The sequence below is a fragment of the Stenella coeruleoalba genome, assembly GCF_951394435.1.
Source record: "Stenella coeruleoalba genome assembly, chromosome: 15".
NCBI classification, from domain to species: Eukaryota; Metazoa; Chordata; class Mammalia; order Artiodactyla; family Delphinidae; genus Stenella; species Stenella coeruleoalba.
The window spans coordinates 36,615,044-36,639,466 of record NC_137161.1 but is presented as its reverse complement, the minus strand read 5'-3'; the positions used below and the strand labels follow the sequence as shown (position 1 = coordinate 36,639,466).

At 40.9% G+C, this 24,423-nt stretch overlaps 1 protein-coding gene across 1 annotated transcript in view; it reads left to right on the top strand.

Annotated features, from left to right (window-relative positions):
* Nucleotides 1-242: 242 nt before the first annotated feature.
* Nucleotides 243-24,423, top strand: part of PAK5 (p21 (RAC1) activated kinase 5) — a gene marked incomplete at both ends in the record, with an annotated part of 95,595 nt that continues 71,414 nt past the window's right edge. Inside the window, one exon of the mRNA XM_079945131.1 lies at nucleotides 243-446. Within this exon, the coding sequence (XP_079801257.1) occupies nucleotides 243-446 (204 nt within the window). The remainder of the gene's footprint in view (nucleotides 447-24,423) is intronic.

Sequence of the window (24,423 nt, the reverse complement as noted above, 5' to 3'; positions counted from 1 at the left end):
AAATCCAAACTCTGTGGGTCAGGAAACTATATATGGCAAGTGCAAGAAGAGAACACAAACTTTTGAATGAAGTTATCTAATCTACACACCCTAAAAATACAAATTCTATCTTTTGCTACTGATATATAGAGGAAGAATTGAAAAGATAGAACTCTGAATGAATTACTAATTTTCCTATGGTCTTTTGCTGGCGACATATAAACAGCTCCCTGTTTCTGTTTGCATTTCTCAGGTTTTCCATCATGTTTGGAAAGAAAAAGAAAAAGATTGAAATATCTGGCCCATCCAACTTTGAACACAGGGTTCATACTGGGTTTGATCCACAAGAACAGAAATTTACCGGCCTTCCCCAGCAGTGGCACAGCCTGTTAGCAGACACGGCCAACAGGCCGAAGCCCATGGTAGACCCTTCGTGCATCACTCCCATCCAGCTGGCTCCCATGAAGGTATGGGGAGGATTCTGTCTTTAAGTTGGCTTAAGAAGCATGCTCTCTCATTTGATGCAGTGAGCCATCTTTACGGGCGAGCTATCAAATGTGTAAATCATGTATTTGTTTTTAAATATCCACAGATTATCCACAATCATCTTCAATGAGTATAATGTTCACCACTTAATTTTCATGTAAATTGCAACACATAAAAAGGAACCTCAGCTTTCAGATGTGAGGTTTTTTTTAATCAGACTCATACAATACAGTCACAAAATAGGAAATTTTCATTTCTAATTTTAATGGTGTTTGTTCTTTTTACTAAAGAATATTATCCACCCACTCTGGTAAATATTGGCAATAATCTCTGAGTAGACATTATGTTAGGCAACTTTGTGTTGTTTTACATTTGCCCTCAGAATGTCTAAACTTTTATATAAATAGTAATAACAGTTTTTAACAATAATAAATGATTTATATATATGTACACACATACATGCATATGTGTATATACTTTATATATAAAATCAAATATATATTTATAAGTATATATATATAAATTATATGTGTATAGTCTTCATAGTCTAAGAGCTATTTCAAATAAAAGATGAAGCATTTGAGTCCTAGAATAGGCTATAATTTACCTTAAAAAATGGCTAGTAGATTTTTAAAAGGAATGTTCATCAAAATAATTGCATTAAAGTCAAACTCAGACCCAGTACATTTCAGATATGTCAAGAGACTACAAAGAAAGTCCAGCCTTTGCAGTTTCCTTCTGCACCTCAGAATGATAAGAATTCCCTGGGTCATTTCCCAAAAGCTCCCTATGGGAGTTAAACATCATTGAAGCTTATCATCATGTTATCCAATAGATTAGATTTATATTAGTAGGCATCTGAGCTGCATAAACACCTTATTCTGTATTAACACGCACATTGAATACACTGAGTTTAAATGATACGTAAAACAACAGTGGATGCATTTTTAAAGGGAGTAAAGAAGGAACCTATCTGGTAAATTACAAGAAATTTTTATAAGAGACCACCTGAGTTAAGTAAGTTGGAATTGTGATTCCATCATTTATGCATGGTCTTGGTCATTCTATTCTAGTATTGAACATGTGGGTCTCTTCTGCCCAAAGATCTATACAGAGTGTTCTAATCCTGCATCTTGTGAATTTGATGTTCTGATAAGATTTTGAAAGTTTTCAAGCCAGCTAAAATGTAAAATACTAAGGAGATAGATATTTGAGAAGATAAAACTTTAGGGACAAAAAGGAACCTCTTATTCTAAGCAGGTATTGATTGATATTTAATAGAAACTGACCAATTAACCAACTCAACTGGTTAATATTAGGCAGTATCTTACTACTGAACATGATTTTCTTCTGAAATAAAGACTAATGCCTCACTAATGACTAAATAATAGGCTGAGCCTTATCTAAAAAGAAGCTGAGATTGGAAAGAATTTACTTTTTAGTTTCATTATTTTTCTCATATTCCAAGTTTTTATAAAACCCAGAAAACAGAAGACACAGTGTGCCCAGAAAAGTTATCGGCTATTGATCAACATGACAAAGGAAAACTGCCCAAATGAAACAAGGGCTATTTTTTTTACCCTTGAGTATAATCATTTGATTAGGAACATTCTCGAAGAAAGTAGTTAAAGGCCCACGATGTGCTTTCATATCAGGGAGTGTGGTTATTACAGGGTCAGGACAGAGTACCATTTATTTCACCATGGATTTTCACTTGTCCAGGTCCTAGCAGGTCCTGGCTGGCAGTGAAGTAGGAATCTCCCATCTCAGTGATAATCCACCATGGTCGGTGGATGTAGGACTTAAGAGAACCTTTTAGCTCATTTCTTCCGTCTCCTGGATTGGCTGGCTCATGATCTTCTCAGGCTTAATTTATGAGCCTCACTGATTGGAGCAAGATTTCCTAACTGCTGAGCTCCTGAGCCCAGTGATTCTCTTACTCACGTCATGGGCTTCCTAGCCCTGATGCCAAATGTGTGAGTATCCAGTCTGCATGAAATGTGAATGTTTGTTTTGGACACTTAAATGCTAACAGAAAGATGTCTGGAAAATACATCTCGAGTATGCATCCAGTCCTGGATTTCCGAAAATTTCAGGCACAGTTTTACCTGCAAGAAAAAATAAAAACAGACAAGGAGTGACAAAACAAGAGTCAGCTAGGTTGAATTTTCCCCAGAAAGAGCGGAGCTAATTAAATACTTTCTAACTGAAGGACCCGCAAGAAATCCATATTTCATACTCTCACCAAACTCCTTTAGATGGAGACTCTCTTTCTCCAAATCCTATGAATGCAGTTGGTGCTGTCAGCACATATTGAATCGGGGTCCAAGAGAATCCTACTGACTCTACCAGCCTCTTGGAATAAGGAAAATAAAAGGTTGCAGGGGCCAAAGTATGCCATGAGGTTTGGATGATCTCACTCTTTGGAAATGACTTCTCTGTAGAAATCTTGCAAGTGACTTGAGAAGGGCAAATTATAAACCATGCAGTATATATTGCAGAAGTTGGAACAGTCTTTGAAATACGAAGCCATGAATGAATTGATAGAAAGGAATGAATAGGTAGAGTTGTGCAGATTTAAAGCCATTTTGGCAAAGTTTTTTTAAGTTAAGTAGAATTGACAATTCTAATTTGGTCAATTTGTCCTTGAAGCAGACAAAGGAAAACGAGAAAACAGATCATGACATAAAAGCAGTATTGGAAGAGGTGTACAGTGCCTTAGGTGGTGGCAAAGTGCTGGTCCTTCAGGGTTGGTCAGTAAGCGTCAGGCTAGCTGGTTCTGAATGGAAATTCACCATTGCAACCAGTACTCTCTTCTCTGATTGGTTAAAGAGCTGTTCCTGTTCAAACCTTCTTTAAAGTACATGTCACAATCACCAGGACATACTCTTCTATGTAGATTCATTTAAGTCAGTGTCTCTCAAACTATAGTCCAACAGAATCACCTGGAAGGCTTGATAAACACAGATTGCTGGGCCCATTTCCAGAGTCTCTGATTGAACAGGGCTGGGATGGAGCCTAAGAATTTGCACTTCTAATAAGTTTCCAGGTGATGCTGTTGCTGCTGGTCTGGGGACCATGCTTTGAAAACCTTGATTTAGCTAATTACAAAAGAATTTATCCACATAATGTATCAATACAGTTTACACTGGCCAACATTTCCATAATCTCAGAAACCAGGAGCCACAGGTTAGCTCCAATTTGTGTCAAAAGTTAAACTTCAGGTACCCAAGCCAAAGGTGTGTAGGCAAGGTGAGGGTGGGGTGGGGAGTGCTTTTTAAAACATAAAACGTTTGGCAAATATCTTTGAGAAACTCCTTTCTATATGTAGCATCATTTTGTCCACAAGAATGTCGTAAGCAATAATACCAAAATTCCTGCTGAATTAGATACATTTACGTAAAGGACAGGATGAATGGTCATGTTTGTTCTTGCCCAGTGGTTCTCAAACTTGGGCTTTCAGCAGAATCTCCTGAGGAGCTTATTAAAACCAAGATTCCTGGGCCCCACCCTAGAGATTCTGCTTCAGTAGTTCTGGGTGTGCCCCATGGTTTACACGTCTAACACGCTCTCAGATGGTGCTGATGCTACTAATGGGTGGAGGACAACTTTAAGAACCACTGTTTTAGGTGGACTGAAGCTTGAGCTTAGTGATCACCCTTTGTAACAGCCTAGAAATCATTTAAAAATGCTAAAAAATTATAACGAGGATAATGTTAAAAAGCCTTTATATCACAGCATTGTAAATCAACTATACTCCAATAAAAAATAAATAAAAAGAATAAACGGGGACTTCCCTGGTGAAGTACTGCCAGGACTAACCCTGGCACAGTGGTTAAGGATCTGCCTGCCAATGCAGGGGACACGGGTTTGAGCCCTGGTCTGAGAAGATCCCACATGCCGTAGAGCAACTAAGCCCATGTGCCACAACTACTGAGCCTGTGCTCTAGAGCCCGTGAGCCACAACTGCTGAGCCTGTGCTCTAGAGCCTTCGAGCCACAGCTACTGAGCCTGTGTGCCACAACTACTGAAGCCCACACGCCTAGAGCCCGTGCTCCGCAACAAGAGAAGCCACTGCAGTGAGAAGCCCATGCACCACAACGAAGAGTAGCCCCTGCCAAAAGTAAATTAATTAATTAATTTTAAAAAATAAATTAAAGAAAGAATAAATGGCCATTTAAAAAAGTCTTTATAGCTTCTCTTTAAAGTGAACAAATAGCATATCTTAATATTGCTTCAGATTTGTTTTTCATTTTCAAGTAAAACCATAGAAATAATAGTATTATTTGGCATATTTCAATTTTATTAAATGATGGCATAGTGTATATAATATGCTCTAACTTGCTTTTTACTTAACATTGTTTTAAGATAAACTCATTTTCTGCAAATCAATATGAATTTATTTAAAAATTATAGCTGTTTACAGCTTCTCCGTTTCTCAGTAAATGGATATTGCCAAATATGTGCTGTTTATAAATAATGTTGTCATGAATATCTTTGTTCTTGTCCCCTTGGGCACATGGTGAAACATTTTTTTGCAGCAGTTCTCAAAGTTTGGTCCAGAACCCCTGAGGGTCCCTCAGACTATCTCAGGGAGTGGAAGATAAAAACTATTTTCATTATAATACTAAAGCATCATTTGCCATTTTCATTCTCATTCTCTCCCAGGTGTACAGTAGAGTTTCCTAAAATCTACATGGCGTGTGTTAATGTCATTGGTCTGGTACCTAATGGATCTTGTGCTTTGTATTCTTGTGTTTCTCAGTTTGTTTCAAATGCAGTAAATATTGATAGATAAAACATAAACCAAAGTCTTTTGTGGTCCTCAATAATTATAAGAGGTTCTTGAGACCAGAAAGTTGGAGAACCATTGTCTTAGCGCTGACGTCAAATTTGATTATCTGTGGCTTCTACAACTCGCTCCTCACACACTACCCAGGGTTTTTTGGTGTTTTCTTTTCTTCTTATTCTTTTTGTTGTTGTTGTTTTAATTGAAAATAGAGAGTAGTTTTCTCCAGTTGGCTAGTGATCTTCTGGGATAAACAGCCGTCTCACAGATTATTGAATGCAATATTTCATCCCTTTTAGTGTCATAGAATATAATTTCTCCAAGAACATGACTTCTCTGGTTTTGAAGTCATTTAAAATGCCTCCGTCCTAGAAAAACGAACTGTCCTATACTGTTGGTGGGAATGTAAATTAATACAGCCAATATGTAGATTCCTTAAAAAACTAAAAATAGAGCTACCATAATAATCCTACTTCTGGGCATATATCCAGAGAAAACCATAATTCAAAAAGATACATGAACCCCAGTGTTCATTGCAGCACTATTTACAATAGCCAAGACATGGAAGCAACCTAAATGTTCATCGACAGATTAATGGGTAAAGAAGATATGGTACATAGATATAATGGAATACTACTCAGCCATAAAAAGAATGAAATAATGCCATTGTCAGCAACACAGATGGACCTAGAGATTATCATACTAAATGAAGTAAGTCATACAGAGAAAGGCAAATATCATATGACATCACATATATGGAATCTAAAAAAAATGATAGAAGTGAACTTATTTACAAAACAGGAATAGACCCATAGACCTAGAAAAGAAACTTGTGGTTACCAAAGGGGAAAGGGGGGTTAGGGATAAATTAAGAGTTTGGGATTAACATATACACACTACTGTTTATAAAATAAACAACAAGGACCTACTGTATAGCACAGGCAACTATACTCAATATTTTGTAATAACCTATAAAGCGAAAAGAATCTGAAAAAGAATATCTGTATGTATAACTGAATCACTTTGCTGCACACTTGAAACTAACACAACATTGTAAAGCAACTATACTCCAATAAAGATGTTTAAAAAAAAAAAAGAACTCTTCCTAGAAATAGACATTCTGTATCTGTACCAAAGGTTTGGGAGCTGATTTAAAAATAACTTCAACCTATACTCCAATAAAAAAAAACCTAAGTGGATTCATTTAAAGGTCAGATCCAATTTTTAAAAACTCTTTGGATTAAAAATAATAGCTGAAGTTTTAAGATTTTTTATTGATAATTTATGAAGTTCAGATTTAATCTTGAAATATGTAAAAAATAAACTTTTTTGTTTATTAAAAAATAAATTAATTAAATTATTTTAAAAATAATAAAGTAAAATGCCCCCATCCTTACCATCCCCTTTTCTAATGTAGCCTTCAAATCCTTTCTAACAATCTTCTTTTTATCCTTTCAAGTTTGAAGAGTCACAGAGTCTAGCAAAGCACACTGGCTCTGTCTGGGTCTATGTCCTCTCCGTGGTCTCTGGTAGTTCATAATCTTCTGAAGCTGAGCTTCCCTCATCCTCATCTGCTCCTGACCATTGCATTAAAAACCACTCTACTCACACAAACAAGTAAAATCAGGAGAGGTAAATCCTCAGGTCCAGCCTCCCCATTCTTGAAGACTGGTACCATTGTTTTGTTTTCTCCCATGTCATAGTTTATGTTGAAGTGTCTTATTGAAGAATGAACCCATCTTAATTACTCTGTAATTCTCTATCTTTTCTTCCTTTTTATGATTCACAACTTTGCATTCAGGATTTAGGTTTCCAGAGCCACATCATCCTTCTTAGCCCTATCTCCATGGGATTCACACTCTCCTAGAATGTTTTTTGAAAATTGCCTTCCTAAAACACAGGACAACTCTCTGACATTTTCTGGCATGATCTCCCTTTGACCCAAGGTAACAATTTCTCACAAGGTTCCTTCTCATTTCCACATCACTGATGTGCTTCTCCTTGTTGGTCAGCATCCAGTCTAGAGGGACTATTTCTTTTAGGGCCACCTCCACCTTCTGAGAGTTGTCATCAAGGAGTTCAAACTGTGTATCAGATGGTTGTCAGGCTCTTAACTGAATGAAACTTCCAGCAATTCCGAGAGCTGCCTCATCATGACTTTTCTGGCACCCGTCCCTGTTTCGTGACTTGTAACACAGGAGCCTCACATTGACCTTCAGCTGGGCTGAGTGGCTTCTGTCTTATTTTCATCCTGATATTGTCCACTGGGTCCCCTCTTAAAGCTCATGGATCCCCAGTGATCTTCTTACCCTCTTAAGTCCATGTGGTTTGATCTACCCCTTCTTTTAGATCTGTTTCCACTAAAATATAATGTTGAGTGTGGAAACGTCTTACAGCACTAAATTCAATGCCCTGATGTTCACCCATCTAAGCATTTAGAAATGGGAAGAGGAGGCCCAAGGAGTCGGCACACTGACATCTAAGTCCAAGATGCCAGTTACAAACTGTGTAGCTTTAGATGAGTCATCTACCTGCTACTTTGAACAGAAGTTTCCTTGTCTCTAAAATGAGGGTGCTGGTATTTCTCTTGCAAGCTTGAATGGCCAGATCCTAACTGTATAAGGAGGTTTGGTGTGTGGAGAATACGTTCTACTATTTGTACTTAGTTTAATAACGTGATAAAATTATGGATCTATTAAGTAATATTTCAGAAAAATACCAGTACCTACTATTAACTTAATTCCATTGATCAAATTATCCATTTAAACATTAGTCAAAATCTCCTAAATATTTCAAGAACATCATAGGTGGAATATATCAAGTTTTCTTGGCTGCTTCAACCATAAATGCAAAAAAGTAAATGCATGCAAACAAAAACAGTAAAGACACATGAAATATCATAATCATCATCATAATGGCTGTAAAATATGTTGTTATACCAACACTTAACCTCTTACAAAAATATTGGTATTGCGGTTTTGCTTCCTTTCCTCATTATTTTAATATATATTTTGTAATTTCTCAGGTTATACAGCAATACTTATTTTTAAACCTTCCTATGCTTACAAAAGTCTGACCAAACCTAAAAGATAAAAGATACCACCTCAGACAAGCTTTTAGGTACTCAGTAAATAGAACCTAATGTTGTTTTTGTTGTCATTGTTGGGAATGATGGTAGTGATGGTATTGTTACTGTTATTTTCTCAGAGTTTATGTCCTCCTATGTACCCAGGGTTGCCAAAACTTGTTAACTCAGAGCCACTTCTGAGATCTGTATCTTTAAAACTCCCAGAATGCAGAAAATTTTACATTAATTTCACTCATGCATTCAACTAATATTTATTGGAGGCTCACTCCATGCCAGGCATTGTGCTAGGTGAAGGGGTTGTCCATGTGAACAGGAAATGCCAGGTCTCTGTCCTGGGGAGCTGGAATTCTCATGGGAAGACGGACAGTGATCATTTAAATAAGCAAACAACACAGCTACAGTAGCAATAAATGTGACGAAGAAAAGAAAATATCATCATACTATAAAGTAACTAAGGGTGCAGCCATTTGTAGTCCTTAAGGATTGTCCTTCCATGAAGGGGATGAGGGAACCAAGAAGGAGAAGGCCCAGGAAGGGTAGAAATTCACAGGTGGAAGGAAGGAAGAACTAATTTAAAGACCTTAGGGTGGGAACAAGCGTGGCGAGTTAGCCTTTGTGGCTGTAGCAGAGTGGGCGGGGAGAGGAGGTGGGGGATGTGTTCAGACACAAGGGAAAGGGACTGGATGGTGTGGGGCTTTGTAAACCATGGTCAGGGAGTGCTATTGGTTAAACCCTCATCCGTGAAGGACACAGGTCTCAGATCAAGAAATTGTTCTATTACAAAATAAATCAATTCATTTAAAGGTCAGATCCAATTTTTAAGTGTGCCAGTGATACTGATTTGATATGCAATCCTGCAGGTTTTAGGGGCATATTAATTAAATGGGTATGAATAGTTGAGACTTGGGGAGTCCTTCCGACTCTATGACTGTCAAAAGACATTTAAGAAAAACACAGACCTTTTACAGAAGAAATAATATGTGTTGTAAAGATTGTTAATTTTTTTAAAAAAGAAAAGGTAATTATGAAATGAAACTTTGGGGGCAGGTTACCTCTATTCTAAAACCTCTCAACAAAAACACCACTTGGAAACACCTACAGCAGTGTCTGTTAAGTTGACTGGAACCAAAGTGCTCACTGAGAGGACAGGTGATTAACCTTTGCTAAAGTTCTAATATTTCTGCACTATTAAACCAGTGAGGACAACAGACTTGGCCTCTCACACTCTCTTGGTGCCCATTACTTTCTGAAACCTCTTCTTCTGTTTTCAATATGCCTTCTCAACCTTCCCACTGCCACAGAGACTGTGGAAGAAAAACATTACACTGACCCCAAATATTCTCTCATTTGCCTAAATTCAGAAGATTTGGACAAGGTAAGCTTTGTCCCAAAGGAGTGGATAAGGCCAAACCCAAAGCTAGATTTATTATCTATCTTCATTTCTATGATCCAACCAAATCTGGAAACTTCTGAAAACCATTTTCCATTGTATAAATGGGGTTAGTATTTGGTGTGCCCCATGCCCACCATGCCCCCCACCTCCACTCCACCCTCCCACACACAGCCACCTCCAAAATTAAAAAAAAAAAGAAAGTAAAAATTGACACCCACAGCTTATATGTACCATCTTTCTTCTTTTGCTGCAGTGTTTCACTTAAGCTACTTCCTTTCAGTTGGAGCAGCCTTAAGCTCATATAGCCTAGTTGTTACTCCAAAAAACAAAGGCTGATGTTTTCAGGGCAGAAGGAATCATCACAGGAGAGTGACCCCTGCAGGTACTCACCCCTTCTTCCATTTTGAAGAGAGCAGGATACTAACCACACACCTCATCTGGGCTCTCAGCTGGCTCATCCCGGCACCCATGTGACATTTCTATACTCACAAATGACTGTATCTCACACCTGCAGCTCATGGGACAAGTAGAAAACAGCTAGACTTTCATGTTCCATGATCCTACAATGTGGAAGATCCTAGGTTTTCAATGAAAAGTGGACCACTAAGGCCCCATGAACAAATGCTCTTAGCCACCTCCTCTCAAGAGTTTGGTATCTGCCTAGCCCTAAAGGTAAACATAAATAGAATGTACCATTTTAAAGCAATTGTCAATCATCAGTTGTATTGGAAAGTAATTTATGACTAATTGATGGTTAGGTCTGTTTCCGAGTGCCTCCTCTCAGCCTAAAATCCCTGGCCCAGCATTCCTGCGGTGACTGTGGTCTCTGACTGTAGCTCCAGGGAGGAGATGGACAGATCCCACACAGCGACAGAATACAGGCACCAAGATGCAAACGAGTAAGCATTCACATGCCTGCTGCTCCCTTTCTGTCCATGGTGGCCTCGCTACTCCCTGAGCCGATCATATCTGAGGTCAAACACGAACCTCAGATCACAGGCATTGCTCCAGACTCGTGTTGGTTTCCCGTTGAGTGGCCTGCTCTGAACTTCTGACAGCTGAACTCCTCCAGTGAGGATGGTTGTGCTTTGATAACTGGGAAATTCTATATACAGAGATGATGTTCTCAGGGATGCATTATTTGCCCCAGCTGTTCTCTCCTGGCAGGGGTGACCTAACTGAAAATAGTCCTTCTAAATCCAAAGGCAAAAGAATGTGGCTCCCTGTGGCTCCCATACATGCTTGAAACTTGAAAGGTTTAATTTTATCTTTTATTTAGCATCTCAAAGAAATTGGGGCACTAAGATGGCAGCTGTAGGCTTCTTGGGGGGCACTGTCAAATCCTATAGTTTTTAATCGTTTTGTCATATAATTTTAAATATAAGCATTAAATCATCGGCTCTAAACTAGTAATAAAGAACTTCATCAATGCTTTGATCATTTCCAAGCTGCACATCACCATCCAACTGACTGGATGCTACTATTATTACCTATAAGGTGAAAATTGCAATGCAAAAGCTGTACCCAAGATGGCAGTCATCTAAGAGTTTGCTGTACTAACACAATCCATTGCCTGTTGAGAATCTTTGTATTCGTTTTCTATTGCTGCATAATAAATTACCACGCACGACATGGCTTACAGGAGCACACATTTATTATCTCAGTTTCTGTGAGTGTGGAGTCTGGGTTCTCTGCTCAAGCTCTCGCAAGGCTGCGGTCAGGGGTCAGCTGGACTTCATTGCCATCCGGAGGCTTGACTGGGGAAGAATCCACTTCCAAGCTCATTTAGGATGTTGGCAGAACTCGCCTCCTTGCTTTGGAGAACTGATGGCACTTTGCTTCTTCACAGCCAGCAGGAGAGCAAGAGCTACCTGCTTGGAGTTTTACGTATATGTCATAAAATAATCATGAAGTGATGTCCCATCACTGTTGTCATATCATGTAACATAACCATGGGGCAGGTGACATCCCATGACCTTTGCCATATAACATAGCCCACAAGTGTGGATGTGGCATCTTACCACCTCTGCCGTGTTCTATTGGTTAGAAGCAAGGCACAGGTCCTACCCAGGCTCATGGAGAGGGGATCACACAGAGACACGAGCACCAGGAGACCGGAATCATTGAGGAGCCACCCTAGGGCCTGTCCACTCTGGTTCTCACTGTCCCTCCCACATGCAAAATGTATTTATGCCAGCCCAAGTTTCCCATCTCATCTTGTTAGAGCATCACCTCAAGTTCAGTGGGGGTCAGGTGTGGACAGAACTGCTGGGGCACCATTGCCCTCCATCTGTGGAACTGTGAACCCCCAGCCCTCCCAACACACGATGGTGGGGCAGGCATCGGATAATCACTGTAGACATTCTGGTTCAAAACAGGAGAAACGGAAGGTAAAAAGGAGTCACCAGTCCAAAGCTGCTGTGAAATCCAGCCTGGGAAATGTTGGGAGTTCACTGGTTAGGTTTCAAACTTGAGGACGATCCTCTGTGGCTCAGGCCCTGCTCTCAGGGTACTGTTTCTGCCCTTCTTTCCCATGAAAAGTAGCCTGTGCTTGCAGCCAAGTAGTTTTATCAGCCTGCTTTCTATTGCCGGTGGAATTGGGGAAGGGGGGCTCTGAAAGCCTCCTGATGTAATATCTTGGTCCCTCGCTGTCCAAGTTGGCAGTACTTGTATTGAAACAATTTCTCAAGAACTTCGTAGACATTGTGTGGTTATCACTGTGGTCCCCTCCATGAGGCAACGGCTCAATATCCACAGACATTGTTAAGATGAACCCTTCCGAACCTCGGCCTCACCTGAGATGGCTGAGGGGCAGTGCCTTTAAGCTTCCTAGTTTTCTGGTTTGATTGAGAAGGTCTGTGGGGCACACCCTTAATTTCTTCAAAAGGTCTTTTATGTGACTGCATACCCTGACCTTGGGTCTTTCTTGGGTTTTTTGTTTTTGTTTTTTTGATGTGGACCATTTTTAAAGTCTTTATTGAATTTGTTACAATATTGCTTCTGTTTTTGGTTTTTTGGCCACGAGGCATGTGGGATCTTAGCTCCCCAACCAGGGATCGAAACTGCATCCCCTGCATTGGAAGATGAAGTCTTAACCACTGGACCACGAGGGAAGTCCCTTTCTTGAATTTTTAACTGAGAGTTGCTTGTACTGTCACACCTTCAGCCTTTATTCTCAAGCAAGCTTTCCTGAGTGCATCTCTTCATTTGCTCACCTTTGCCATGTAGAGAGACTCAGAATTTTTTAAGTCATGAGATTCTGGTTCCCTTTTTTTAAAAAAAGTTCTTCCTTCAATGAATCTCTTTCCTCTTACATTTTACTGCAAACAGAAAGAAGAAACCAGGAAGCAGTGACCACGCTTTTCTTGGAAACCTCTGTAGATATGTCACGAAATTTATCACTTACAGCATCTGCTTTCCACATAACTCCAGAAGGCAATTTTTCTAAACTTTCTGCTGGTACATAGCAAGGATCCCCCTTCCTCTGGTTTCCAGTAACATGTTCCTCATTTGTTTTTGTGCCCTCACCATCTGCATCCTCAAAGTCCAGATTTCTAGTAAGAGGCTGTTCATGGCAAGTTAGACTCTCTCTACCTTGTTCCTCAACATCCCTCTAGCCTCCACCCAGTTCTGGTTGCAGAACCCCTGTGTTGTTATGTATTGAATCCCCACCAAAAGCCACATGTGATTTTACGTGGTAATAGGGTCTATAAGGGAGGTAATTAAGGTTGAATGAGGTCATAAGGATGGGGCCCTAATCCAGTACAACTGGTGTCCTTATAAGAAGAGGGAAGAGGTGCCAGGGATGCACAGGAACACAGAGACAAGGCTGTCTGCAAGCCAAGGAAAGCAGCCTTAGGAGAAGCATCCCTGCAGATACCTTGACCTCAGACTTCCAGCATCCAGAACTGTGGGAAATGAATTTCTGTTGGCTAAGAAATGTACCAGTACCAGTCTGTGGTACTTTGTTATGACAGCCCTAGCAAACTAAATACTCAGGTTTGTAGGTATTTGTTACAGCAGCACCCCACTTCCAGGCACCAAAATCTGTATTAGTTTTCTATTGCTACTACTGTATTGTACTTTCTATTGTAGTATGTTATCATAAACTTAATAGCTTCCGACAGCACATATATATTACTATCCTCACTGTTGGTCAGGAGTTGGGCACAGCTTATTAGCTGGATCCTCTGCTCAGGATCTCACAAGGCAGAGATCAGGGTGTGCAGTGAACAGCCCTCCCGACTGCTTTCCTATCCAGGGGCTCAAGTCAGGAAGAATCACTTCAGAGTCCATCTAGGCTGTTGGCAGAATCCATTCCCTTGTGGCTTTGAGGGAAGAGAGTACTGAGACCAGAAAGGAAGAGAAGCCAAGAGGAGGTGTGTTAGTGAGCAGGTAGCTGCTGTGCAACTGGGTCTCAGTCCTGCTGAGGATGTGACTTTGCAGGACACAGCTCAGAACTGTCCCTGCACGAAGCGAGGAAACTGGGACATCTGTCCACCAACTCCAGTCCCTCCCTGGTTGTAGACTGCTCCTGGGAGCTAATTCCTGGCAAAATCCAGCCTCCCCATATTTGGCCAAGCATTCCCCAGCGCCAGAGGACGCCTTCAGGTAAAGAGACTTGGGTAGCCCTCAGCGGGGACAGGAAATGGCTGCAGGTGGCCTCCTAAGTGGGCTGAGGACTTAAAGGCACAGCACCGGTGCAGCTGCTATCAGTATAACACCGGCTTTCACATCTTCAGCAAATGTGTTTTGTGGACCTACTGTGTTCTCAGCAGTGAAGCTCTGGAGTAAGACAACGCATGGTCCCCCCTCTACAGGCACACAGTCTAGTGGGGGAGATAGATTTATCAATATAAAGACAAATAGAATATCTAACACTTAATAGAATATATAACAATAGATTATACAAACACTTTGTTATGAAAACTTTGAGAGTGGAATGAATTCCTAGAAAATGCAGGGAAGGTGTGATCTTTGGATTTTGAAAGAGTGTAGTCTTCTATTCATTCCTAATGAAAGGATACCCCTTAGATAAGAACATAAATTTACAAAGAGGCAGTAACATCTTGCTTAAGAGCCCTCTAGAGCCAGACTATCCAAGATAAGCCCCAAATCTTGGTCCTGCTCATTCTAGATGTTTGATCTTGTGCAAGTTACTCGCCCTCTGTGTGCCTCAGTTTCCTAATCTGTTAAAAGCAGATATAGCAGTACTGCCTCATAGGGCTGGTGTAAGGGCTGAACAGTCAAATACATTTAAAATATTAGTGGTCAATAAATTTAAAAAGGAAACAAACCCAAATATCTCAAGTACAAAGTGTAATGGAAATTGCCTTTTTAAGAGAAAATTTTGTATTTTCTTTAATTTTTAACTTTTATTTTACATTGGACTATAATTGATTTACAAAGTTGTGTTAGTTTCAGGTGTACAGCAAAGTGATTCAGGTATATACATATATCCATTCTTTTTCAGATTCTTTTCCCATGTAGGTTATTACAGAATACTGAGTAGAGTTCCCTGTGCTATACAGTAGGTCCTTGTTGATGATCTATTTTATATATAGTAGTGTGTATATGTTAACCTCAAACTCCTAATTTATCCCTCACCCCTACCTTTCCTCTTTGGTAACCATAAGTTTGTAGGAGAAAAATATTTTGACTTTGTTTCCTCCCACAATCAATAAATCAAAGACCACATGCATATGTCTCTGTGGTATAGATAACCCCGTAGTTTTATAAAATGTGAGTTCTCAGGAGTTCATCAATTTTAACAGCAAAACACCCTAGACCTCTTTCACTCAGGAGTACTTTCACATGTGAATTTCCTCAGGGCAGACTCCCAGTGACATCTTCCACCTCAGACCTGCAGGATGCTGCAGGCCATTCCTTCCACCATGAAGCAGGAGCCAGAGAAATGACGGTCCCCACAGAGCATCTGTGACATCAGCAGGCCCCGCCTCTCTGCCCTGTCAGTTGCAGCATCTTCTTAGATCTGCCAGCCGTTGGGGTGAGAAGCCCCAACCACTGGAAACTCCAAGCCATGTTCACTATCTGAGGGCTGCAGGGGTGGGAAATGGGTGTGTTTTTTTTTTAAACAAACAAACAAAAAAAGCACAAAAGAAGAGGTACACATAGAAACAGGTTTCTTCGAAACCTCAGTGTCCTAAAGCCAGATCCCGCATTTTTGGAGCAGGAAGCTGGAGAAGTTAGCAGAGTGCAATAAAATCTTCTTCAAAAATGAAACTCTCTGTTATGTTTAGCAGCTATTTTTATTCAGAGGAGCAAATATGCTCCCATAGGGAGTCACTTTTAATAACCTTTCATTGTTTTTAGCATATAACACTTATTCATCACAAGCAGGTTAGTAAATATAGAAAACTATGGAGAAGAAAGACCTGCCGCATCTCCACTGTTGAATTTTGATGTATTTTCTTCCATTGGTTGAAAACACACACACACACACACACACACACACACACAAACACACACACTCGGGAAAAGCAAGATTGATTACAATGTTGATGCAGTTTTTATTTCATCTTTTTTACCTAATGCAGCAATTCCCAGACTTTCTCAGTTCACAGCGCCAGTGAATCTGGTGTCTCAGTAATTTTGTCACAGCACCCCCTAGGCAAAAAGAAATAGTTAATCATTTTATTTATTATTGATAAATACATAGTTCAATCCAAACAACTTAAGTATTTATGTCCTAACAAATAGTACACAAAATTAAGATATTTTATGTCATTCTGAAAGAAACACTGATGAAAATGTGCACATCTGCCGAGCACTGCACTTCTTCTTCAGCCTTGGAAGCAGGTTGGATCCCTCAATACCTCACACTCGTTTCCTGTTCCACTGATTTTCACAAAGCCTGCTTTTTTTTTATCGTGACAACTGCCAAACGCACATCTTTACATTCAGTGATGTCATCAACAGGCATGTAGTGCAATTGAGTGTAGAACCTTGAACTACCTTGAGCTGGTAATTTACAAGGTGTCATGTCATATATACAGTATTTAGATGAAGGGTGAAAAATATATTTGTTGATAGAATCATGCACAAATAAGAAATATTATAATAAAAATTCTTGTCAACTTCAGAATTGTTTTTTAAAAAGGTTAGACATTGCTGTCTCCTTCAAAAATTTAAAATATCCTACCACACTCATGAGAGTTCACAGTAGTCCTCTGGGGCACTTGCATATACAGTTTGGGAACCATGAACCTAACGTATTGTTATATTTTCTGCAATATTATTTTTAGTGGCCACATTAGGACAAATGTGTCAAGATTTGAAAACCCTTGTATTGTTGAAAATTTATGTTGATTACTAGTTTATTTTTTATTGATAAGTTCATTATCTTCAAAAAGGTAAGAAGTTCTGTTCTTTGATAAAAAAGTGGAATATTTGAGGGCACAGTTACTACCTACTATAGTTATTTGGCTTGTTTACATTCTCACCTTGCAGTTTCAGAGCCCAGTTAGCCTAATTAGCTGGTAGCACCTGCAATCGTGAATGCTATGATTTTCCGTCTTCTAGATCCTATGATCCTCGTGGTTTTGTCAGTGATTTGGCTTTAGGAGCAATAAGCCTAAAACAGGAAGCAATTTTGTAACCCATGGGCCATGCTTCACATTTCCAAGTTAATGACTAAAAATAAAGCCAAGGAGTTGACAAGACTTTGTAAATTAGCAACAGCTGGAGAGAAATTAACCTAGAACACAGAAAACAGTGTAGGCAAGTTTAAAAAAAATGGTCAAATTCCCAAAACTCTGATTTTTGGTAGCTTTACACCAAAAACTTGGGCTCAGCACTATTCCTACCCCGTTGGTGCGCTTGGCTCAACAAGGAAAGACATCGATTTGCTACTCAGCTTTTCGCTTCTCTCCTTGGCACAGTTTTATAGACAACAGTTCAGGGTGGGAGTTACGTCTTCAGTTAAGGATGGATCCCTGCCCTGTGCTCGGTTAACATTCCCTCAGCTCCAAACTACATCTTCCTGCCTTTTAAGGTTATTATGTGAGTCAAGTCGAAGAAGAAAGAAAGAAAAAGAATAAAGGTGGTGATGGTGGGCATAATAATGGAGGTGGTTGATGGAGGTGGGGATGGGCGTGGGGACAGTAGTCATAATACTTTTTTAAACCTTCATGAAAGGCTTCCTGTAGATGGAAAAAGTGCACAGCTCTTTTGTGCCCAGTTATATAAAGTTCAGTGTCTGCAAACCAGTGTGAATATTGGGTACTTGTGTTTCTTGCTTCCAAATCTGCTGGTAACAGATTCTCAACGTGGTTTTCTCTGGGAGGGATGTGAACTCCCTCTGGGGAGCAGGGCTGGGGTTAATTGTACTAACACATTTGAGTAGATAGATATGACCTCATCTGAGCCCTACTAAGTGAGGGTCGGTATGTCAACCTTATTTTACAGATGGGAAATCTGGGCTCAGAGCACACAGGCGCTTCGCACAGGCCACACAACCATCACATGGTAGAGCTGGAACTCGAAAACTGTGTTTAAGACAGATGGTAGTTGCTGAGGGTATAGCGGCATTAATAGCATATTACAAGGTGGGGCTGTGCAGAGAAACCAGAAACCTCAATTATCACGAGCACAGATGAGTTGGAAGAAACTCTGCTTGCATTATCTCTGTAAGCGGATAAGGGGAAGGAGGGGAAAAGATGAAAGTTTTCTACATGTCTTATGAGAGCACAGGGTAGGGGGGAAATATAGTAACTTTTGGGGGGACACACTGCATCTCTTTGGGGGAATTAGTTGGGATTTTGTTTTCAAAATATAGTAAGGAAGGAGAAATCTGATCCCAAGAGCAGAGAAAGGGGAGAGAGAATCCATTGTTGGAATGGAAAAGTGGGACCTCCAAGTTAATGAATGAAAAGCAATGATGAAGTTTAGCCCAATCCTGGGCATTGCATGAAAAACCTTCCTGTAAGCACCTTCCAAGCATTCAGGATCTCTTGATTTCTGATTTGTTCACTGCATAGATACCTTTGGTAGGTTTTCAGCATTTCGTTTGTTCATCAAGCTGGGCATGGTGCAGTGCTTGCTGAGATGTGAGATAACTAGCAGAGGCTAAAATGTTCATAGAATCGGACCAGATTTGAATTTCCCGACACAATTCTCCTTTGCCTTATTTCTTTTTATAGCAAAATTCTCTATTTCTGCCAAATTCCGAGAGAGGTATATTTAAGTCTCTCTCTAGGATTGTGACTTTTAATATACTTTTCTTGTAACATTTTATTCTCTGATGCTAGACTTCAGATGCAGCGTTGCGTTAAACTTTTTCTTGACTACGGGGCATACTGTCACTCTGGAGTGGGATTGCTGGTCATGGGCATATGTACACTTAAATTTAGTGGCACCACCAGATGGCGATCCAGAACAGTGACACCACTGCACCCCAGCCAGTAAAGCACAGGAGTGCTCATCTCCTTACACCCTCACCATGCCTTAGCATGACAGTGATAAACCTTTCTAATATTTTCAGCTCTAAGGAAAGTGTCATTGTGGTTTTCATTTCCTCTCTCTAATTGCTAATATGTTTGATTATCTCTTCATATCACTGTTAACTGTTGGACCACTCGTTCCGTGAACTGCCTTCTTTCAGATCGTTTGCCAATTTTCCTACTGGTTTTCCAGTCTTCTCAGTTGTGTTGCAAAACCTTTTTCATTAGTAAGTTAGTTCAGTGCATTTAATTTTAAATGCCCCCCTGTCTGATATGTACATTTCCAAACCTGATTTCCTTTTGTTTATGCTTATCTGATATATCCTTAACTAATACTGTATTTTTGTGTGTGTTAACATTTTTTTGTACATAGCATTTAGGTATTTGGTTTTATGACATTTTATCTTCACTCAGTCTGTCATTTATTAGAAGAATTCAGTACATTTATATTTCAGTATCATGACCCATATGCTTGATTTTATTTCTGCCATATTAGTGTTTCATTTAATGTATATTATTATTTTATTCTTTTCCTTATTTTTTTGCTAATTTTCTTCATTGCTTTTCATTCATTAACTTGGAGGCTCCACTTTTCCATTCCATCAATGGATATCTCTCCCCTTTCTCTGCTCTTGGGATCAGATTCCTCCTTCCTTACTATATTTTGTAAACAAAACCCCAACTAATTCCCTCAATGAGATGCACTGTGTCCCCTCAAAAGATACTATATTTCCTCCCTACCCTGTGTTCTCATAAGATGTTTAGAAAACTTTCTTCTGCTCCCCTCCTTCCCGTTATCCACTCAATACGGATGCTTTTATTTCTCAAACACCTCCCAAACTTTTAAATTTTGATGAAATTATTTTACATTTCTATCCAGCCCACCAGTTCCTCTATTGAGACCTCCTCAGTACCCAGGCCTTGCTAATGTCCAGCTGCCCATTGGCCTCGGAAGCCATTTGGTGGAGAGAAGTAGACAGACTGGAATTGAACATGGAGAGGGAGGGAGCGATGTTTGGGTCATCGTGGTTCCAGAATCCTCCTCCTTTCTGCCTTCTGTGTTCCTTCCAAAGAGACCTGAATGCAAATTTCCATTCTTCCATTTCAGGTTACTTTGTTTCAGCAAATGCCTGCCCCATGCTGCATGCTGGGGATGCAGCAGTGCATAACTCAGGCAAGAGTCCTTCCAGGAATGTTTACTCCAGAGGGGAAATAATGACAGATGTGGTCCAGAGACAGAACTCTGGAGGGCTGTGATGGAACGGCAGTGTGTCCTTCTCACATTTCTGCTCTCCATGCCCACCTAGTTGTCACGACAAACCTCCTGCCCTGTTAGGTTCACTCTAAAGGTGTCCTATTCATTCCATTTCATCTTTGGACAGTGTTTAACCAGTGCATACAAACAAAGGTGGCCAAGATGATGGGGAGTCTAGGACAGAGGCAGTTTGGCAGATGGTTGAGAACACTGGTAATCCCTGGTCAAAGACTCTGGGGAGGAAGGTGCAGGATGGCTTTCTTCAATCACTGAGTGGCTGCCCCACAGGAGGGGAATTCAGGATCCTCTAGGAATCCCCTGGAAGGAAACACAGGCAGAGCAAAGTAGAGCGAGCGCAGAGAGGCCTCAGAGCTGCACCCTGAGTAGAGCAGGTTTTGGAAGCAGTGTGTGTTCTCTGGCAGTGGATGGGGCTACCTTGGAAAGTATTGGCCCAACTACACACATAGGAGGGAGCTGGACACAGCAGATGGGGCGGCAGTAAAGGCCAGGAAGGACTGGAATAGAGACATTTGTTGGGAAACTTGGTGTCCGAGAGGCTGAGGACACCCAGGAGGGGGAAGGGTATTGGGAGGAGTGGAAAGGGAGTGGGTAGGAGGTTTGAGAAGTGTGCCCTTTGTTCAAGGAGAAGTCAGGAAAGAATGGAATTGCTTTTCAATTATATCTTTACAAATCCTGGAGGACATCTAAGTTCCCTAAGATTGGATATAGCCATGCTTTTTTTTTTTCCAATTTTTTTTCTTTTCTTTTCCTTTCTGGTCCACCAAGAGTAAAACAATTAAGAATAGAGTGTACCTTCCTTACCTCCTCTCAAAACCTTAGTCCTGAAACATATGCTATGTTATGAAATATTCATCTAGGCTTTCTTTAATTTGCTTGTACATTCTACTTATAGAACTGTGCCTGTCACCGGGCAGGTGCTCAATAAATATTTGATGATTGAATTAATACGTTCCAGCTCATAATAGTTTGTCATATGTATTAACATATGCCCCAGCAATAATACCTGGCAGGAGATCTTAACATAGAAAGTACTGCAGCCACATGGGGTAGAGCTGTTTCTTCAGATTATAATGTAGTAGGCTAATAAAATTTGGGAAGTTCCTGATTTTTTTTATCCGTATACATAACGTAACTTTAAACTTTACACGTTAGGCATTTAGCTCATCTGTTAAAAGTTGTATTTACTGTATTACATACAGCTTTACTCTAGATGGGTCCAAGCATTGTGCATTCCTAAGGGTATGCTGCCATCTACTGGTGCTGGGGCCACATTACAAGCCTACCCATTTTTGTATACTTAACAAAAGGCTTATTTTTCATTATATTAATATTAGCTCAATTGAAGGTTAAAAGTTGCATAATTTCTTTTGATAGCCCTTACCTTTTCTTCCATGGTGTATCTTCGATTTCGGGACACACTTTAGAGGTTTAACAATCCTTTGATGCTTTGACAATTAAACGTGTTTAAAATTCTCTCACTTTTTGTTTTCCGTGATTTGGTAGCAAAGCCGTTGAAACAAGCGGCGGGATTCCTGGCTCCTTGTCTGGTCCCTGCAAACTGAATAAATCTCAGCCTCAGTTTCCTTATTTTTCAGTAATGGGTTTAAATCGTTTGCTGTTTTTAATGCCAGCTCATGCCAGCACATCAACGGGCAGTGTAGAAAAATCATCTGGGAAGAGTTACTTAAAATACTAATTCCCAGGGTCCAGCCTCCAGAATTCGATTCAGTGTCTTTGAGAACCACTGAACTAACAGGTTTCTTTCGGTTGATTCCAGTTTTAAATTCTGGGTTTGTAAATAAAGATGCTGCAGCGCCGCCTAGAGGTCCTGAACAACTTGTACAGCCTCACGCTGAGAATTAGCTGAATGGATGTAGCAGTGGCGGCACCTGCAATTTCATGTTGCTACATCCAATAAGGACATACTGAAGCTTTAATTTGTCAGCCTTTCCAATTATAAATGCAATAGTATTTGCAGTTAATTAGTTAAGCCGAGGCTGTTGTGAGATAAGTCAGTGTTATCCCATTGAGTCACTTGGAATAATTGGTTTGCTTTCCCTTTCGATTTATGACTTAGTCTTTTTTTGTGAACTCAGTTATGCCTCTCAGCCTTATTGTGCCAGAATCACACACAATTGCAGTGGTCCAGCGTTTTGCAATTATCTATATTTTTACACACAACTCCAGGAAGACCAAAGTGATGGAATGAAAGACTTGCAGAGGAAAATGGCAATTTCTCACTCCTCCCCATTCCTACTGGTGGGAAGCGGCAGACTGCCAAGGAATCCAACAGCTTTCCTCCACCCCCTGCCACCCACCCCAGACTTCTATCCTTAGGGTCTAACTGCCCACAGAGAGCTAAGTTTATCAGGCCCCTCGGGAAGGAGACATGCTTTTCTTGGGTCACGGGCCCTGTCTGGGCAACGAACCCCTTTTGTACCACAGAGCCTCGCTTCCCAAGGTGCAGGCCACAGGCCAGCTTCAGCAACCCCTGGGAGCTTCTTAGATGCAGAACCTCAGGCTCACCCCAGACCTGCTGAATCAGAATCTGCATCTCAACCAGATGCCCAGGTGATGCACGTGCATGGTAAAGTTTAAGAAGCACCGTCATAGAGAACACAGAGGTTTTAGCCAGAGAACTCTGATTTGCCTCCCAATGTGCTGCTTCCTTTTGCTGCATCCCCAGGAGCATCGACTAGTCTAAAAGGATGCGTATCAGGCAGATCTGGCTCTGGCATCAGAATCTGCCCCTGACCACCGCTGTGGTCTGGGCAGCTCCTTCATCGCTCTCTGCCTCCAATTCCTGGCTGTAATACGGGGGCTGTGATACCTACTTCGGGGAGTTGCAGGCTAACGTATATAAAGCACCTGGCCTAATGCCTGCCTCATAGTCTACCCTTTATGAGTATCTGTTCCTTCTCTACCCACCCACCCCCACTCCAGGTGAAAATGTAGTTGAGTATAGTTGCAACATGGTTTTGTTCTTTGATACTTTTCCTAGCAGAGGTGGTGTCTACTTTCCCTCCCCTTGAATCAGGCTGGGCTCTGACTCCCTGGTACCCAGCAGAATGTGTGGGAAGTGCTACCGCAGGACACTCGGGGCTGGATGAGGATAGGCCCTGCAGCTTCCACCTGGTTCTCCCGTGATGCAAGCTCTGGGAGGAGCCCGGCACGGTGTAAGAAACTGCCACCCTGGACAGGCATCATGTAGCTGCTCGGACAGCCTGTCTGAGCTCCCAGGAAGGAGTTGCCACCAGCTGCCATGTGAGTGAGCATCTTGGACGTCCAGTCCCTGTGCCTGCCACCCCAGACAGCACCTGACTGCAGTTACAGACAACTGCCCAGCCGACGCCCTTCCCAAGTGCCTGACCCACACAATTATGAGCAAAATACCAGTTGTTTGGGGATCATTCATTATGTGGCTTTGGGATTCTTTCATTTATTTCTTCAACAAGAGACCTAAGTCAGGAGTCAACAAACTAAACCTACTGGCCAAACCTAGCCTGCCATCTGATTTGGAGTTGTTGTTGTTAACAGACATTATTTTTTAGAGCAGTTTTAGGTTCACAGCACAACTGAGCAGAAAGTAGGGAGACTTCTCCTACACCCCATTGCCCCACATACGCAGTCTCGCCCACTATCAACATCTCACATCAAAGTGGTACATCAGTTACAATGGATGAACCTGCACTGACACATTATTACCACCCAAAATCCATAGTTTATGTCACAGTTCACCCTTGGCGTTGTACATTCTATGGATTTTCACATGTATCCATTATTATTATATCCCACAGAGTAGTTTCACTGCCCTACAAATCCTCGTGCTCTGCCTATTCATTCCTCCCTCTTCCCTAACCCCTTGGCAACCACTGGTCCTTTTACTGTCTCCATAGTTTTGCTTTTTCCAGAATGCCGCATAGTTGGAATCATATAGTGTGTAGCCTTTTC